Below are 17,781 nucleotides of genomic sequence, written 5' to 3'. Positions count from 1 at the left end.
GCCAGTCAGAGGACTCCCCTTCTCTCTTCTTCTTCTTCTTTTTTAAAAATTTATTATTTATTTGACAACAAGAGAGAGAGAGAGAGAGAGAGAAGAAGCAGGGAGGAAGGGCAGAGAGAGAGGGAGAAGCAGACTCCCTGCCGAGCAGGCAGCCCGATGTGGGACTTGATCCCAGGACCCTGGGATCATGACCTGAGTCGAAGGCAGCCACTTTACCGAGTGAGCCACCCAGGCACCCCTCACCTTCCCTCTTCTGTCACATTCTGTGTGTGACATCACCACACTCCCAGTCACTGTCCTGGCCACGTGGGGACATGTAGCTGACTGGCAGGACATCTCTGGGACTGTACTTCAGTACTTGGTAACCCTGCCCTAGCTGGGACTGGTTCTGGATTTAGATTCACCACTTAGGTCCTAAGGGTCATTGATTCATTTCCATGTGAGTTTCGGGGTCTCAGCCACGTGACTGCAGGGCCGGGGCCACCACAGGCCATGAAGGAATCACTGAGACCACGTTTCCTTTTCTCTGGCCCTTGTCCTGGGCAGGAGTTCCCACTCACCGATGATCTGTTCTCCAAGTCTGTCCTGGGAGGAATTTTCAGACTGGCCTGAGTCCTGGGATTCCTGCTACAGGCGCTGCTTTAAACTCCAAATTTGAGGGATAGGGCTCTTTGGGCATAACTTTGCCCGAAGCTCCTAGAGTTGGTGTGATCTGGGCAGTGTAGGGCTAAGCAGAGTGATGTCTAGCGGAAGAGAGGGCGAAGTGTGTGCTCTTTTTGTCATTTAGGCCTATCTCCAAGAGCCCTGTCTGGTCCTAGATCTAGAAAGAGAGATCTGGATTGCACGGTGAGCCAGGGGGCGGCGGGGAACCAGGAGCGCCAGAAGACCTAGGACCTTCTGCATACAGAGGCGGCCCCCGCCCCCAGAGGATGGGGGAGAGATAGGGGAGTCTTAGGGCTGTGCCTTCGCCCGGTGGCTCCGCCTCTAAGCGGTCACGGGGGCGGGGCCGGACTGCAGAGCTTACCTTCGCCCCGCCCACCACTCCTCCGCCTATGAACTGCAAGCAGAGCTCTGGGAAGTCCTTCTGCTCATGCAAAAGCCAGCACCATGGTCATGATCTTGGGTTACTGGGACATTCGCGGGGTGAGCGAAGGGTCTGCCGCGCTGGGTGGGATAGAGGCGCACGGGGTAAAAAATGCTGCGCCCTGGGGACCGTTTGTACTAGAAGGTCCCCTTCAGGGGTGTCTGCAGCTCAGTCCTTTCTAGCAGTTTGTCCTCCCGTGGGTGCGATCCTGACTCCGTGTGTGTGTGTGTGTGTGTGTGTGTGTGTGTGCGCGCGCGCGCGCGCGTGTCCGCGGGTGGGGGTCCTGGGGTCTGTGCGGTTACCTGCTGCAGAGAAAGGCACGAGGCAGGACTTCATCTCTGACCTCCGGCTTGGGCGTCTTCCCAGCTGGCTCACACCATCCGCCTGCTCCTGGAGTACACGGACTCACACTATGAGGAAAAGAAGTACACGATGGGGGACGGTAATGGCATCGACGTCGCATTCTGACTTTTGCCCTATTCCTGTTGATCTGGTACCAGGCAACCCTTGCCCTGGCCAAGTGCTGCTCACGGAGTTGCCCTCCACCAGCTGGAGCAGGGCCTGCGCTTCCCTAACTCCTTTGAGGTGCAGCTGGCCTTAGGAGGCAGGACATGAGAGGGGGTTGCTGGAGCCCCTGTATCAGTCATTGGGATGGGCTTCCCTTAGGGCTTGCAGAAACGGTTTGTAAGCTTATTCACACACGTTCCAGAGCCTTCCAAGCGTTCTTTGCCCCCAGACCTGGAATGTGAGACTTAGTGTTCCAGATTCCAGATCCCCCTTTTGGGGAGCTTTACCACTGATCCTTGGTGGGTGCCCCACCCTGCCCCTCCCCAGGCCCAGTGACAGTGGGCTGTGGGGAGGTTTGTTTCACTCCATCTTCTCCACCACAGCTCCCGACTATGACAGAAGCCAGTGGCTGAATGAAAAATTCAAGCTGGGCCTGGACTTCCCCAATGTAGGTGCAGGGGGTGGGGGGATCCGGGGACAAGCGAGAGGGGTGTCTACTCCCCCTGCTTTCCCAGCTCAGAGGTTTCAGGATTTGTTGCCTCCTGCTAGCTTCTCTGCTTCCTGGTTCTTGTCCCTGCCTGTCCCCCATGCTCTGTGTTCCAGCTCATTCATCCATTTTACAGTGGTTTGATTTAGTGCCGACCATGAGCCAGGCACGGGGAACGCCCTTGTTCAAGGGAGGGGTGTCGGGGGCCTGCGGCCCACCCACCTGCCCTTTTGCCTTACAGCTGCCCTACTTAATTGACGGGGCTCACAAGGTCACCCAGAGCAACGCCATCCTTCGCTACATTGCTCGCAAACACAACCTATGTGAGTGGGGCAGGGTGGGATGCGGGGAACAGTGGTGGGCCCCTGGGATTGCCTGCGGTGGGATGCTGAGGGCGAGTCTCTGTTGTGTGGGCCGTAGGTGGGGAGACAGAAGAGGAGAAGATTCGCGTGGACATTTTGGAGAATGAGGTTACTGACACCCGAATGGCCTTGGCCATGCTCTGCTACAACCCCGACTTTGTGAGTCCCCTCCCTGGGGGTGGGATGGACAGGGTTTTGAGGGCGGACTGGACTCTTGTGTGCCATCTACGCTGGATCTCCTTTGTCGTTTGAACCCCAAGGAGCGACTGATTATCCAAGCCATTCCCTATACTGTCACCAAAGTGACCCTCATGATTCCTGGACCGAATGAGTACTCTAACTCAGTTCCTTCTAACCGTCGGGGAGAGGCTGGTCCCCAGGTGGAAATTCAGTTCCTGGACAGTGTGTTTGCCTTGTTCGCTCCGCACGGTCTTTCTGACACCCCGAGGCCTGAGCACATCTGCCCGTTAGAGTGTGCGGGCCGACCCAGTGCTCAGAACCTCCCTCTCCTTCCCTCAGTCTCTCCCATTGTGCACCGTCCAGGAACAGCTGGAGGGCCGTTCCTACCTGTCCCCACCAGGTAGTACTTAAGACTTCCTTCTGATGATAAATCCTTGCCTGGGCAATGACCCCATCCATGGGGCACATGGCTGCTGACCCCTGGCAGCTGGGGGTCATTCAGAGCCCGGGGGAGACCTGCCTCTCTGTCCAGGAGGTCCGATTCTGCGGGTGGTGACGGCTGTTCTGTGTCTCAGGAGAAACTGAGGCCCGGGTACCTGGAGGGACTCCCTGACAAGCTGAAGCTCTACTCAGAGTTTCTGGGGAAGCGGCCTTGGTTTGCAGGGGAGAAGGTAAGGGGAAGGCTTTGGGGGTGGGAAGCTCTCATTTCCCCACGTTCAGACTTAAGTGCTCACTCCTTCTTTGCTTTTCCTTAGCTGACCTACGTGGATTTCCTGGCTTATGACCTCCTTGACCGGCATCGCATATTTGAGCCGACGTCTCTGGAAGCCTTCCCAAACCTGAAGGAGTTCATGGCCCGCTTTGAGGTGATTCCCCTGAGGCTGCTTAATCGTTATAGGTCTTCTGTCTAGTCTCCTTTCTCTAGTACTTTCCTAGCCTTACAGCCACAACAAAGAATAAGTAGGCTTTTTAAAAAAAGATGATTTAAGGAGGGGTGGATGGGCCAAGGGAGAGGAGAGTCTTAAGCAGACTCCCCACTGAACAGTGCCTGGGGGGGCTGGATCCCAGGACCCTATGATAATGACCTGAGCTGAAACCAGGAGCTGGACGCTTAACACACGGAGCCTCCCGGGCGTCCCAGACTAAGTAGAGTTTATGGAAGGTTTCTTAATGCCAGGATCTGTGCGCACATCTGACATACAGTGTGTGAAATGAAATCTTGACAGCATTCCTGCACAGCAGACGAGTGATCGCCTGCATATTACAGATTAGAGCAATGAGGCAGAAAGGGTCAGTCATTTGTGTTGGTCACAGGGGCAGTGCCGGCTGTCCTGGGCTCACAGGCAGCGGCTGGTTGCTATGGGCACCAGGGAGCAGCTCTCCCTTTCCTGGACCAGAAGGTGCACCTTGGATCTATTTCTGTCTGGGTCACACAGCTCAGGACCCCAAGGACGTAGCGGGGTTCAGGAATGTGTGTGGAGCTGGCGTTAGGAGAGCAGAGCCATGGTAGGGATTACAGTCCCTAAGAAGAGCACAGACAGCATTTCCTGGGGATCCCCGGGCAGCTTGGCAGCAATCCGATTCCCATCTGGGGCCGCCCTGAGGTCCCCAGGAAGGTCGTTGGTCCTGGGCTGTGAGCACATAGGTGGGGCCTCTGTGGAGCGAGTCTGTCTTGAGGCTTCTGTGGTGGGCTCCTTCCCTGCCTCCCTGTCTCCCTGCCCTTCTTCTTTCCCATCACTGGAGATTCTGAGTCAGAGATGGGGCAGCCCATCTATTTTCAGTCCTATTGGCCGAGGGATCTTCTCCCGGGTGTGAGGCACTGTGTCGGGCACCGTGGGGATGCCAGGGTGACCGGCCCTAGAGCCGCCGTCCTGGGGCTCAGAGCCCTTGGAGAGCGAGAGGAACACCAGCCGTGTGGTGTGGGTGGGGCCAGGTGGGTGCTGGAGGAGCCCAGGCTGGACATCACCTGATGTCACCGGTCCCCTTCAGTCCCTCGCTGGAGGGCACCCCGTGTGAGCTTTGCGAGCAATGTGGGGCTTGAGGCTCTTGTGCTACAGGATTCCAGCCTGCAGTCTGTGTCTCTTTCCATTCGTCATCAAGAGATGCGCTTTTGGAGCTGGTTCTTATCAGCCCTGGTGGTGGGTCTGGGTGACTGGCCTTGGGGTTGCTGCCAGAGCTCCCGGGACTGGCTGGCAGGAGAGGAGAGGACAGCTGTGTGCTGCAATGTGTGGCCCGCTGGGTACAGGCAGTTTCAGGATCTTTGAAGTCTTTAGAACTCAATGGGCCTTCCTGTGTGTTGGGAAGATGGTGCTCAGACACCCCTGAGAGCCATATGCCCCCTTGGCTGCGGCAGGACTCGGCAGGAGGAAGTTGGTGTCCATGACATTGGCCCCAGGCGCCAGGCCAAACAGTTGGACCTTGTCCTTTAAGAGGAGTAATTAGAGTCTGGCCTGGCCTGGCTTTCATGCTCCCCAGCCTCTCCCCCTTCATGCAGGTTTTGCTGAGTCACTGGGTGAGGTCTGGCCTCTCCTGCTAGCTGTGTGGGCATATTCTGAACCCCTGTTCTGCTGGGGTTCCCTCTGTGGCAAACCCTGTGAAGCCAGGGTGTTTCTTCTGCGAAAGGGGGATGTTTGTAAAGAGGGAGGGACAGGGCCTCCTGGAGGGTGTGGGAGGAGGGAGGGCAGCACGGAGAGCACAGCCCTGACAAGAGAGCCAGCTGCCCTCCAGCCCTTCCCACCTGCCTGCCCTGGGAGCCTGAGGGGGCCGCTGAAGCCCGTTGGGCCTCTGCTCCCTTCTGCTGAATGGTGATGGTAGGGCCTGTGCTGTAGGGTGGTTGGTGGGGTTCCCCAGCTGTATGAGCATCTCTGGGGGAGCTCAAGCGCCTGTACCGGTAGTCTTTGTATCTTAGTCAGATGTGTCCTTAGTTACAGGAAACGGGAAGAAGCAACGTTCCAGAGCGGGGGACCCCGGGGAGACGGTGCCATGTCTCAACACTGACCTTACCAGAGGGCTCCCGACCTTGGTGCACCTCGGTGGGGCTGCGTGAATCCCAGTGAGGCAGCAAACCCTGATGTTGGACCTTCTTTTTCCACCCTCAGGGCCTGAAGAAGATCTCTGCCTACATGAAGTCCGGCCGCTTCCTCCCACAGCCGGTGTATTTAAAAAGTGCTTTTTGGGGCAACAAGTAGGCCTGCGTGAGGGGAAATGTGGGCAAGGAGCCAGTGCTGTGTTTTGTGCAGGGGTCCTGGAGAATAGCTGGACCTCCCTGTTCCCTGGAACCAGCTGCTTTCTCCTTCTTTTCTTTCTGGAAACTCCCACCCAGCCTCATTGGGCCCCTTTACCTTGTCCAGTGACATTCATCCAGGACCTTTCCAGGTGTCCAACGCCCCACTTTTCTTCACCCATGTGCCCCCCCCCCGACATTATCCTTCCTGCACTCAAGGCAACCAGACCTTTCTTCTCTGACTGGCGGTTGGACACTGTGGAGCCCGACTGTCTCCCTGGCCCTTGGGCTCTGCCTGAGTTCCTCCAGTGCTGCGTGAGGACGGGAGTTCAGGCCTGGCTCCCGCAGCGGGGTCCCTCCCCAGCCCTGCCTGACCCCCAGTAAAGCCTTCATCCTGACCAGCTGTGTCCTGTCTTCTTCCCTCCAGGGCACCTGTCTCTCTGCCGGCCCTGCGGCCCCAGGGCTGACTGGGGACCCTCGGTGGCTGCTCCGTGGGGGCCTGTGTGGGAGGTGGGTGTTTGCAGACTTCTTCTTCCTCTGACAGCTTCAGAGCAGGAAGCCTGTGGCCTGTTCTGAATTTTTGCATTTCTTGACACTGTCTGATGCTCTGGAAGGTACTGTATTCCTCTGGTTTGTTGACGTTACTGGGGTGGGTCCCCAGCAGACACTAGCCGGCAACAGGCAAGGGCAGTGTTATACTTCCGTCAGATTCTTCTGTTGTTCCACGGGGAGAGTGTCTGATTGTGTGGCCCCGTCAGGAGGCGAGTGGGACGGTGTCCAATCCCGCGGGCGTGGGGCTCCACGAGGTCATCTCAGGAGAGCGTCCCATGATCCTAGTAATCCCTTGAGGTCCTCCATCTTTACGTTTTGCTAATGGCTCATTGGCTCTGCGTGTTTCTGCCTGATGAGCCCCGGTCCGTGGGTCTCCCTGTGGAGCGCTCTCTGTGACCATCTTGACCCACGACTGAGTCCATTCCTGGATCACGGTGAACACTGAGGGGGTGGCCGTCCGCACCGTTTTTAATGCACAGAATTACTTAATGGTGGTTCTGTTACAGACTTCTTATCGTATAACAAGGAAATACACAATGTCATCATAATCGTCCCGAAGGTGCTGGTCACACCGAAGGAACACAAAAAGCTACAGCCTAGTCCTATTAGGAGGGCTGTTCTGTTAGAGTGGACAGGCTGAGAGGGCGCTGGAGTGAAGACACCATCCTTTCTCACTCTTACATCTCCCAGACCGTTGTCACCATTTTACTGCTTTAAAGGGGCACCATGTGCCTGCACATTTTGCCAACCTGAGGGGCGTGAGTGTCCCTGGGAGCCCTGGTGTGGCAGGGAACCTGGAGGAACAGCTGTGTGTATGAGGACTGCTTCCCGCATGTCCATGTCTGCGGCAGTCAGGGTGCTTCTGCACTCAACGTTTGGCCAAGCCATCAGGGTGTCAATCGGACAGGGTGCCAGTGTAGACATTGCGAGCTGGCTGCTACTTGTAAGAACTGTGTGTACAGCCTTCTCAGTCACAGTAAACGCAGTTAAAATATAAATTCAGGTTCATGTCCCACCGTGTCCCCAACGGATCTGAGGAATTACTGTCCTGGCCCGGGACTCAGAGCTGCCTGACCCCGAACAATGTGCAGAGAGCTCGGAGGTGCTCGCTGTCCGACAGCCAGAGCTACGCCCTGCATACCCTGGGTCCAGACTGCCCAGCGCAGTCCCCGTCTTCCCTGGGCACCTGTCACCCTCCTGTCCCCGATCTGCAGCCTGGGGCCTGCCACCCCAGCGCCCAGGCCAAGATTGTTTGCATGTCCTCCTTGCAGAAGGCCCTCGCTGCCAGCTGGGCTCCTTTCTGTTGCTGGCGTTGCTGGGGCACTGATTGTGCAATTGCAGCTTTCGACCCAGGATCAGCAAGCCAGGGTTTCTTTGCCCCCACACTGCTGACTCGTTGGAGTGCAGAATTCCTGACGCCGGTGTCCTGTGCACAGCACGGAGTTTAGCAGCGTCCCCAACCCCTAACCCGCCAGAGCTCATCCTGGTCGTGACAATCAACAGTGTCTACAGACCTTGCCAAATGTCTCCCGAGGGGCCAAATCCTCCCAGGTTGAACACAAGTCATTAGGGGATGGAGACTGGCATTCCAAAAAAATCGAAGTTTAAGCCATCAGAGTGCTGCAAGTAGATAGGGTACGTCTTCCTTGATGAGACTTCCATTTCAATTAACAATATATGTAGGTCCAGGGGCGCCTGGGTGGCTCAGGTGGTTAAAAGTCTGCCTTCAGCTCAGGTCATGATCCCGGGGTCCTGGGATCGAGTCCCGCCTCCTCCAGCTTCTGGCTCAGCGGGGTGTCTGTTTCTCCCTCTCCCTCTGTCTCTTCTCCTGCTCCTGCTCTCTCTCTTTCTCTATCTCTCTGTCTCAAATAAACGAATAAAATCTTAAAAGAAAGAAATAAAAGAATATATGTAGTTCTGTATGTCCTGGATCATGCGGTCAATGTATTGTTTTTAAATATGGATACATCAGACTTTTAGAGAACGGAAAAAATAGTGCAAAGGAGTCCTGTGTACCCCAGATCTTAACTTTTCCACATTTGCTTCCTCATCCCTCTCCCCGCACCTCCCCTCTCTTCTCAGTCAGCTCTGCCGGAGCACGGAGCACGAAGGCCTTTGTAACAGAAACTCCATACTCTGTTCTCTAAGCTGTGATCACTGGGGTTAGAATGTAGGCGCCAAGTGACTGTGACTCAGAAGCTTCTTCACCTGTGTGCTTTCCAGGTGAGAGTGTTCATGCCATACCTGAGTGTAGCTTATGACAAGTTCTGGAACGCGTGTTCTCGGTGAAAGTTTGAAAAGTTCTCCAGAAAATTCCTGAGGACCACGTGTCCTCTGTGTTATTAGTTTTCTTCCTTAAGCTCTTACTACTTGAGTCAGAATTTTTCTTCCTTTTTACATGTCTGATGTATTTGGGTTTGTCCCACAGTTTCAGAGAATTAACGAAAGATGTCATGAGCGAAATGATTTCTACCCCAGTGTTTTTCTTCCGGGTCTCGTTCTAAATGTTTCACCTTGAATGCTGCTCCTTTCCTAAATTTTGGAGACCCTACGTGTCTTTCCTTATACAAAACAAGATAAGCTTGTGCAATATTTTCTATCTAAGTTCCAATGTGACAGCATCTTGTAAATGGTTCTATTTATTACCTCATTTTCAGGTAAGTAATATTCTTGTATCCTGGATTGCAGGATACAAGACTTATGACTTAACAATATTACCATGACGTAGGGTATTTTCACTCTACTTTGGTACTTCTTTCTACGTTTTTTTTTCTTCTGGATTTTTTTCCTTTTTCTTCCAAATTTTTATTTAAATTCTAGTTAACTTGGCATTTATTTCTAATATGTAGTTTTGAATTCTGAGGCTATTTTATATAGGACTTTTGCTCATTGACCTTGAGAGGACAAAATGTCAACAGTGGAGCTGGAAGGAATTGTGGAGTGCTGTTCAGAAGTCATACCAGAGACCAGACTTCCAGACTGGACGTGTTCTTAAACATATTCGAATTGTCAATACTTTAAAATCAGGAAAGAACACATACATGTCCAGAAGACCTGGCAACACTGGGACTGACTTTTGCCAGGCGACCACTGGCCACATTCCCTCCCTTCAGGTCACTCTCCAGCTTCCCTGCTCCCCACCGCTCCCTATTGTCTTGTACCACCCACAGCATCCACTGCTCTGATTCTCTGGGCCCTATGTACCCAGGCAAGCCCACCTCCTCCTCCTTTTGCAGAACTGTCCTCTTCCTTCTGAAGGGGACATGGGAGCTCTGCGCCCATCTCCTGTCTCCTCAGTGTCCTTCACCGCCAGACATCGCCTCTTCCCCCTGTATTCCTCCTCCCTGCCTCTCACTGCCTCTCAGTGTTTCCAGGGGAAATGTGTCCCACAGTTGAAAGCATCTTTCCCTGGCACTTCCCCTGGGCCTTCCAGTCGTTCACGGCCAGGACTGTCTTCTCCACAGTGCCTACTGTACGACAGCATCTCAGTGACTCTTTGTCAATCCAGGAACGACCACGTGGCTGAGTGCCAGCGGAACAATGTCTATTCCACTATTTCAAATATTCTTATCCTGCTTATGGTTTAGCTTCAAAAATATAATTTCTCAGGGAAATCTAGTAATGTTGCTGTTCTAGCCTCAAGATGTATAAAAGTCAAAGTGACAACTCCTCAATGTATTATGAAAATGGAATCACATAGAGTTCGGCTCATGTGTGTTTGCATTTGGCCCCCATCTCCTTCCTGTGGCCAAACCTACCTGGAATTCACCTTGACCACAAAGTCTTGAGCCTGGACCCAGACCTGGAGCACTGGGGACTGGCAGGGGTGAAGCGTGGGGACCACAGGCAGCAGGGACAGAGCTCTGCTGGGCTCGGGTGACACGCCCTCCCTGCTCCCCAGCGGGGCCCAGATGGACAGACCTCTGACTTCTGAGATTGACGAGCGATCGGCTGCAGCCTCTTTCCCCACTGCACACTCCATTCCAGTGCTCGGAAATCCTCACGCAAGACTGGGCTCACTCTTTGCTGTCCTAACACAGTGTCAGCTAATTTGAAGCTTATTTATCTGTGTCGCAACTTGTAAGAACGTTTGTTTTTCAAAGTTCCCTTCTTCTGTGTTCACACATCCACGAAGCCTGGCAATACCCTTTATACGAAGGGAAATGAGCCACAGGCCAAGCTCTGTCCCACTCGCCTAGTTTGAAATAGTCTCCTGGCTTCAAAGAAGAAAGTTGGCAGGCAGGACGTTGTTGTTGTCACAGATCACAGATCGCAGGAGAACCTGAGAGGCCACCTGAGTCTCCCTGAGCTACAGAAAAGCCCACGTGGGTGGGAAGCCAGCGTCAGGCTGGAATGCATGGACTAGACAGCCGAGGGTCTGCTGGGGGCCAGACTGACTGTGGTCCCGGGGGTGGTCCTCCACCCTCCTGCTGACCATCCCTCTGGCTGCCCTCTGGCAGGACAGGTGCCTGGCCAGTCAGAGGACTCCCCCTCTCTCTCCTTCTTCTTCTTTTTTTAAAATTTATTATTTATTTGACAGCAAGAGAGAGAGAGAAGAAGCAAGGAGGAAGGGTAGAGAGAGAGGGAGAAGCAGACTCCCTGCCGAGCAGGCAGCCCGATGTGGGACTTGATCCCAGGACCCTGGGATCATGACCTGAGTCGAAGGCAGCCACTTTACCGAGTGAGCCACCCAGGCACCCCTCACCTTCCCTCTTCTGTCACATTCTGTGTGTGACATCACCACACTCCCAGTCACTGTCCTGGCCACTTGGGGACATGTAGCTGACTGGCAGGACATCTCTAGGACTGTACTTCAGTACTTGGTAACCCTGCCCTAGCTGGGACTGGTTCTGGATTTAGATTCACCACTTAGGTCCTAAGGGTCATTGACTCATTTCCATGTGAGTTTCGGGGTCTCAGCCACGTGACTGCAGGGCTGGGGCCTCCACAGGCCATGAGGGAATCACTGAGACCACGTTTCTTTTCCTCTGGCCCTTGTTGTGCGGGAGTTCCTACCCACCTACAGTCTGCTCTCCCGAGCTCGTCCTGGGAGGAATTTTCAGACTGGCCTGAGTCCTGGGCTTTCCGGGACAGGCGCTGCTTGAAACTCCAGATTTGAGGGATAGGGCTCTTTGGGCATAACTTTGCCCGAGGCTCGTAGAGTTGGTGTGATCTGGGCAGTGCAGGGCTAAGCAGAGTGATGTCTAGCGGAAGAGAGGGCGAAGTGTGTGCTCTTTTTTCATTTAGGCCTATCTCCAAGAGCCCTGTCTGGTCCTAGATCTAGAAAGAGAGATCTGGATTGCACGGTGAGCCAGGGGGCGGCGGGGAACCAGGAGCGCCAGAGGACCTAGGACCTTCTGCATACAGAGGCGGCCCCAGCCACCAGAGGCTGGCAGACAGATCTGGGAGTCTTCCTAGGGCTATGCCCTCGCCTGGGTGGCTCCGCCTCTGGCGGTCATGGGGGCGGGGCCGAGAGAGCAGAGCTCACCTTCCCTTGCCCACCCCTCTTCAGCCTATAAATTGCAAGCACAGGTCTGGGAAGCCCTTCTGCTCAGCACAAAAGCCAGCAGGATGGTTATGATCCTGGGTTACTGGGACATTCGCGGGGTGAGCGAAGGGGCTGCCGCGATGGGTGGGATGGAGGCGCACGGGGTAAAAAATGCTGCGCCCTGGGGACCATTTGTACTAGAAGGTCCCCTTCAGGGGTGTCTGCAGCTCAGTCCTTTCTAGCAGTTTGTCCTCACGTGGGTGCGTTCCTGACTCTGTGTTTCCGTGTGTGTGTGTGTGTGTGTGCGCGCGCGCGCGTGTCCGCGGGTGGGGGTCCTGGGGTCTCTGCGGTTGCCTGCTGCAGAGAAAGGCTCGAGGCAGGACTTCATCTCTGACCTCCGGCTTGGGCGTCTTCCCAGCTGGCTCACACCATCCGCCTGCTCCTGGAGTACACGGACTCACACTATGAGGAAAAGAAGTACACGATGGGGGACGGTAATGGCATCCACGTCGCATTCTGACTTTTGCCCTATTCCTGTTGATCTGGTACCAGGCAACCCTTGCCCTGGCCAAGTGCTGCTCACGGAGTTGCCCTCCACCAGCTGGAGCAGGGCCTGCGCTTCCCTAACTCCTTTGAGGTGCAGCTGGCCTTAGGAGGCAGGACATGAGAGGGGGTTGCTGGAGCCCCTGTATCAGTCATTGGGGTGGGCTTCCCTTAGGGCTTGCATAAACGGTTTGTAAGCTTATTCACACACGTTCCAGAGCCTTCCAAGCGTTCTTTGCCCCCAGACCTGGAATGTGAGACTTAGTGTTCCAGATTCCAGATCCCCCTTTTGGGGAGCTTTACCACTGATCCTTGGTGGGTGCCCCACCCTGCCCCTCCCCAGGCCCAGTGACAGTGGGCTGTGGGGAGGTTTGTTTCACTCCATCTTCTCCACCACAGCTCCCGACTATGACAGAAGCCAGTGGCTGAATGAAAAATTCAAGCTGGGCCTGGACTTCCCCAATGTAGGTACAGGGGGTGGGGGGATCCGGGGACAAGCGAGAGGGGTGTCTACTCCCCCTGCTTTCCCAGCTCAGAGGTTTCAGGATTTGCTGCCTCCTGCTAGCGTCTCTGCTTTCTGGTTCTTGTCCCTGCCTGTCCCCCATGCTCTATGTTCCAGCTCATTCATCCATTGTTGATTGGATTGATTTAGTGCCGACCATGAGCCAGGCACGGGGAACGCCCTTGTTCAAGGGAGGGGGTGCCGGGAGCCTGTGGCCCACCCACCTGCCCTTTTGCCTTACAGCTGCCCTACTTAATTGACGGGGCTCACAAGGTCACCCAGAGCAACGCCATCCTTCGCTACATTGCTCGCAAACACAACCTATGTGAGTGGGGCAGGGCGGGATGCGGGGAACAGTGGTGGGCCCCTGGGCTTGTCTGCGGTGGGATGCTGAGGGCGAGTCTCTGTTGTGTGGGCCGTAGGTGGGGAGACAGAAGAGGAGAAGATTCGCGTGGACATTTTGGAGAATGAGGTTACTGACACCCGAATGGCCTTCGCCATGCTCTGCTACAACCCCGACTTTGTGAGTCCCCTCCCCGGGGGTGGGATGGACAGGGTTTTGAGGGCGGACTGGACTCTTGTGTGCCATCTACGCTGGATCTCCTCTGTTGTTTGAACCCGAAGGAGTGACTATTCTCCAAGCCACTCCCTATACTTTCACCAGATTGACCCTCATAATTCCCTGGACTGGATGAGTACTCTGACTCAGTTCCTTCTAACCCTCGGGGAGAGGCTGGTCCCCAGGTGGAAATTCAGTTCCTGGACAGCGTGTTTGCCTTGTTTGCTCAGCACGGTCTTCCTGACACCCCGAGGCCTGAGCACATTTGCCCAGCAGAGCGCGCAGGGCCGACCCAGGGCTCTGAACCTGCCTCTCCTTCCCTCAGTCTCTCTGATTCTACACCTTCCCAAGAACTGCTCGAGGGCCGCTCCTACCTGTCCCCACCAGGTAGAACTTAGGACTTCTTCCCCCAGGCCATGTCACTTGTGTGCTTCTTTGCTTCTGCCTGACATCTGCATCCAGAACTCTGCCGGGTCCTCAGCACTCCTGGGTCTGACCTCTGGGAGGCCGTTTGGTGATGTGTGGTGACAGATTCAGGGCCAGCGAGGCGGTGTTCTCTGCTTCCACAGCCTCTGACAGATGGACTGTGTGATGGGCTGAACAGAACTTGGATAAATCATCGCCTAGGCAATGACCCCATCCGTGGGGCACATGGCTGCTGACCCCTGGCAGCTGGGGGTCATGCAGAGCCCGGGGGAGACCTGCCTCTCTGTCCAGGAGGTCCGATTCTGCGGGTGGTGACGGCTGTTCTGTGTCTCAGGAGAAACTGAGGCCCGGGTACCTGGAGGGACTCCCTGACAAGCTGAAGCTCTACTCAGAGTTTCTGGGGAAGAGACCTTGGTTTGCAGGGGAGAAGGTAAGGGGAAGGCTTTGGGGGTGGGAAGCTCTCATTTCCCCCACGTTCAGAGTTAAGTGCTCACTCCTTCTTTGCTTTTCCTTAGCTGACCTATGTGGATTTCCTGGCTTATGACCTCCTTGACCTGCACCGCATATTTGAGCCGAAGTCTCTGGAAGCCTTCCCAAACCTGAAGGAGTTCATGACCCGCTTTGAGGTGATTCCCCTGAGGCTGCTTAATCGTTATAGGTCTTCTGTCTAGTCTCCTTTCTCTAGTACTTTCCTAGCCTTACAGCCACAACAAAGAATAAGTAGGCTTTTTAAAAAAAGATGATTTAAGGAGGGGTGGATGGGCCAAGGGAGAGGAGAGTCTCAAGCAGACTCCCCACTGAACAGTGCCTGGGGGGCTGGATCCCAGGACCCTATGATAATGACCTGAGCTGAGACCAGGAGCTGGACGCTTAACACACGGAGCCTCCCGGGCGTCCCAGACTAAGCAGAGTTTATGGAAGGTTTCTTAATGCCAGGATCTGTGCGCACATATGACATACAGTGTGTGAAATGAAATCTTGACAGCATTCCTGCACAGCAGACGAGTGATCGCCTGCATATTACAGATTAGAGCAATGAGGCAGAAAGGGTCAGTCATTTGTGTTGGTCACAGGGGCAGTGCCGGCTGTCCTGCGCTCACAGGCAGCGGCTGGTTGCTGTGGGCACCAGGGAGCGGCTCTCCCTTTCCTGGACCAGAAGGTGCACCTTGGATCCATTTCTGTCTGGGTCACACAGCTCAGGACGCCAAGGACGTAGCGGGGTTCAGGAATGTGTGTGCAGCTGGCGTTAGGAGAGCAGAGCCATGGTAGGGATGACAGTCCCTAAGAAGACAGCATTTCCTGGGGATCCCCGGGCAGCTTGGCAGCAATCCGATTCCCATCTGGGGCCGCCCTGAGGTCCCCAGGAATGTCGTTGGTCCTGGGCTGTGAGCACATAGGTGGGGCCCCTGTGGAGCAAGTCTGTCTTGAGGCTTCTGTGGTGGGCTCCTTCCCTGCCTCCCTGTCTCCCCGCCCTTCTTCTTTCCCATCACTGGAGATTCTGAGCCAGAGATGGGGCAGCCCATCTATTTTCAGTCCTATTGGCCGAGGGATCTTCTCCCGGGTGTGAGGCACTGTGTCGGGCACCGTGGGGATGCCAGGGTGACCGGCCCTGGAGCCGCCGTCCTGGGGCTCAGAGCCCTTGGAGAGCGAGAGGAACACCAGCCGTGTGGTGTGGGTGGGGCCAGGTGGGTGCTGGAGGAGCCCAGGCTGGATGTCACCTGATGTCACCAGTCCCCCTCAGTCCCTCGCTGGAGGGCACCCCGCTGTGAGCTTTGCGAGCGATGTGGGGCTTGAGGCCCTTGTGCTACAGGATTCCAGCCTGCAGTCTGTGTCTCTTTCCATTCGTCATCAAGAGATGCACTTTTGGAGCTGGTTCTTATCAGCCCTGGTGGTGGGTCTGGGTGACTGGCCTTGGGGTTGCTGCCAGAGCTCCCGGGACTGGCTGGCAGGAGAGCAGAGGACAGCTGTGGGCTGCAGTGTGTGGCGCGCTGGGTACAGGCAGTTCCAGGATCTTTGAAGTCTTTAGAACTCACTGGGCCTTTCCGTGTGTTGGGAAGATGGTGCTCAGGTACCCCTGAGAGCCATATGCCCCCTTGGCTGCGGCAGGACTCGGCAGGAGGAAGTTGGTGTCCATGACATCGGCCCCAGGCGCCAGGCCAAACAGTTGGACCTTGTCCTTTAAGAGGAGTAATTAGAGTCTGGCCTGGCCTGGCTTTCATGCTCCCCAGCCTCTCCCCCTTCATGCAGGTTTTGCTGAGTCACTGGGTGCGGTGTGGCCTCTCCTGCAAGCTGTGTGGGCATATTCTGAACCCCTGTTCTGCTGGGGTTCCCTCTGTGGCAAACCCTGTGAAGCCAGGGTGTTTCTTCTGCGAAAGGGGGATGTTTGTAAAGAGGGAGGTACAGGGCCTCCTGGAGGGTGTGGGAGGAGGGAGGGCAGCAGGGAGAGCACAGCCCTGACAAGAGAGCCAGCTGCCCTCCAGCCCTTCCCACCTGCCAGCCCTGGGAGCCTGAGGGGGCTGCTGAAGCCCGTTGGGCCTCTGCTTCCCTTCTGCTGAATGGTGATGGTAGGGCCTGTGTTGTAGGGTGGTTGGTGGGGTTCCCCAGCTGTATGAGCATCTCTGGGGGAGCTCAAGCGCCTGTACTGGTAGTCTCCATAGCAGTCAGATATGCCCTTAGTTACAGGAAACGGGAAGAAGCAACGTTCCAGAGCGGGGGACCCCAGGGAGACGGTGCCATGTCTCAACACTGACCTTACCAGAGGGCTCCCGACCTTGGTGCACCTCGGTGGGGCTGCGTGAATCCCAGTGAGGCAGCAAACCCTGATGTTGGACCTTCTTTTTCCACCCTCAGGGCCTGAAGAAGATCTCTGCCTACATGAAGTCCGGCCGCTTCCTCCCACAGCCGGTGTATTCAAAGATGGCTGTATGGGGCAACAAGTAGGCCTGCGTGAGGGGAAATGTGGGCAAGGAGCCAGTGCTGTGTTTTGTGCAGGGGTCCTGGAGAATAGCTGGACCTCCCTGTTCCCTGGAACCAGCTGCTTTCTCCTCTTTTCTCTCTGGAAACTCCCACGCAGCCTCATTGGGCCCCTTTACCTTGTCCAGTGACATTCATCCAGGACCTTTCCAGGTGTCCAACGCCCCACTTTTCTTCACCCATGTGCCCCCCCCCCGACATTATCCTTCCTGCACTCAAGGCAACCAGACCTTTCTTCTCTGACCGGCGGTTGGACACTGCGGAGCCCGACTGTCTCCCTGGCCCTTGGGCTCTGCCTGAGTTCCTCCAGCGCTGCGTGAGGATGGGAGTGCAGGCCTGGCTCCCCCAGCGGGGTCCCTCCCCGGCCCTGCCTGACCCCCAGTAAAGCCTTCATCCTGACCGCTGTGTCCTTCTTCTTCCCTCCCGGGCACCTGTCTCTCTGCCGGCCCTGCGGCCCCAGGACTGACTGGGGACCCTCGGTGGCTGCTCCGTGGGGGCCTGTGTGGGAGGTGGGTGTTTGCAGACTTCTTCTTCCTCTGACAGCTTCAGAGCAGGAAGCCTGTGGCCTGTTCTGAATTTTTGCATTTCTTGACACTGTCTGATGCTCTGGAAGGTACTGTATTCCTCTGGTTTGTTGACGTTACTGGGGTGGGTCCCCAGCAGACACTAGCCGGCAACAGGCAAGGGCAGTGTTATACTTCCGTCAGATTCTTCTGTTGTTCCACGGGGAGAGTGTCTGATTGTGCGGCCCCGTCGGGAGGCGAGTGGGACGGTGTCCAATCCCGCGGGCATGGGGCTCCAGGAGGTCATCTCAGGAGAGCGTCCCATGATCCTAGTAATCCCGTGAGGTCCTCCATCTTTACGTTTTGCTAATGGCTCATTGGCTCTGCGTGTT

The 17,781-nt window shown here is 55.7% G+C and overlaps 2 protein-coding genes across 2 annotated transcripts; both read left to right on the top strand.

Annotated features, from left to right (window-relative positions):
* The first annotated feature begins 1,035 nt into the window (after positions 1-1,035).
* LOC125282884 (glutathione S-transferase Mu 1-like) lies at positions 1,036-6,241 on the top strand. Its single transcript, XM_048220340.2, has 8 exons — positions 1,036-1,143; positions 1,451-1,526; positions 1,975-2,039; positions 2,320-2,401; positions 2,499-2,599; positions 3,196-3,291; positions 3,376-3,486; positions 5,719-6,241. The coding sequence occupies exons 1-8, from the start codon at positions 1,108-1,110 to the stop codon at positions 5,806-5,808; spliced, it is 657 nt and encodes a 218-aa protein (XP_048076297.2). The 5' UTR covers positions 1,036-1,107; the 3' UTR covers positions 5,809-6,241.
* Positions 6,242-11,849: 5,608 nt separating this feature from the next.
* Positions 11,850-17,285, top strand: LOC130543421 (glutathione S-transferase Mu 1-like). The gene is made up of 8 exons (XM_057310394.1): positions 11,850-12,002; positions 12,302-12,377; positions 12,826-12,890; positions 13,172-13,253; positions 13,351-13,451; positions 14,248-14,343; positions 14,429-14,539; positions 16,764-17,285. Exons 1-8 carry the CDS (start codon positions 11,853-11,855, stop codon positions 16,851-16,853), a joined length of 771 nt encoding a protein of 256 aa, XP_057166377.1. The 5' UTR covers positions 11,850-11,852; the 3' UTR covers positions 16,854-17,285.
* The last annotated feature ends 496 nt before the right edge of the window (positions 17,286-17,781 follow it).

The sequence above is a fragment of the Ursus arctos genome, unplaced genomic scaffold, assembly GCF_023065955.2.
Source record: "Ursus arctos isolate Adak ecotype North America unplaced genomic scaffold, UrsArc2.0 scaffold_12, whole genome shotgun sequence".
NCBI lineage: Eukaryota > Metazoa > Chordata > Mammalia > Carnivora > Ursidae > Ursus > Ursus arctos.
Note: the sequence above shows the minus strand (reverse complement) of the source record. Positions and strands in the feature narration are given on the sequence as shown.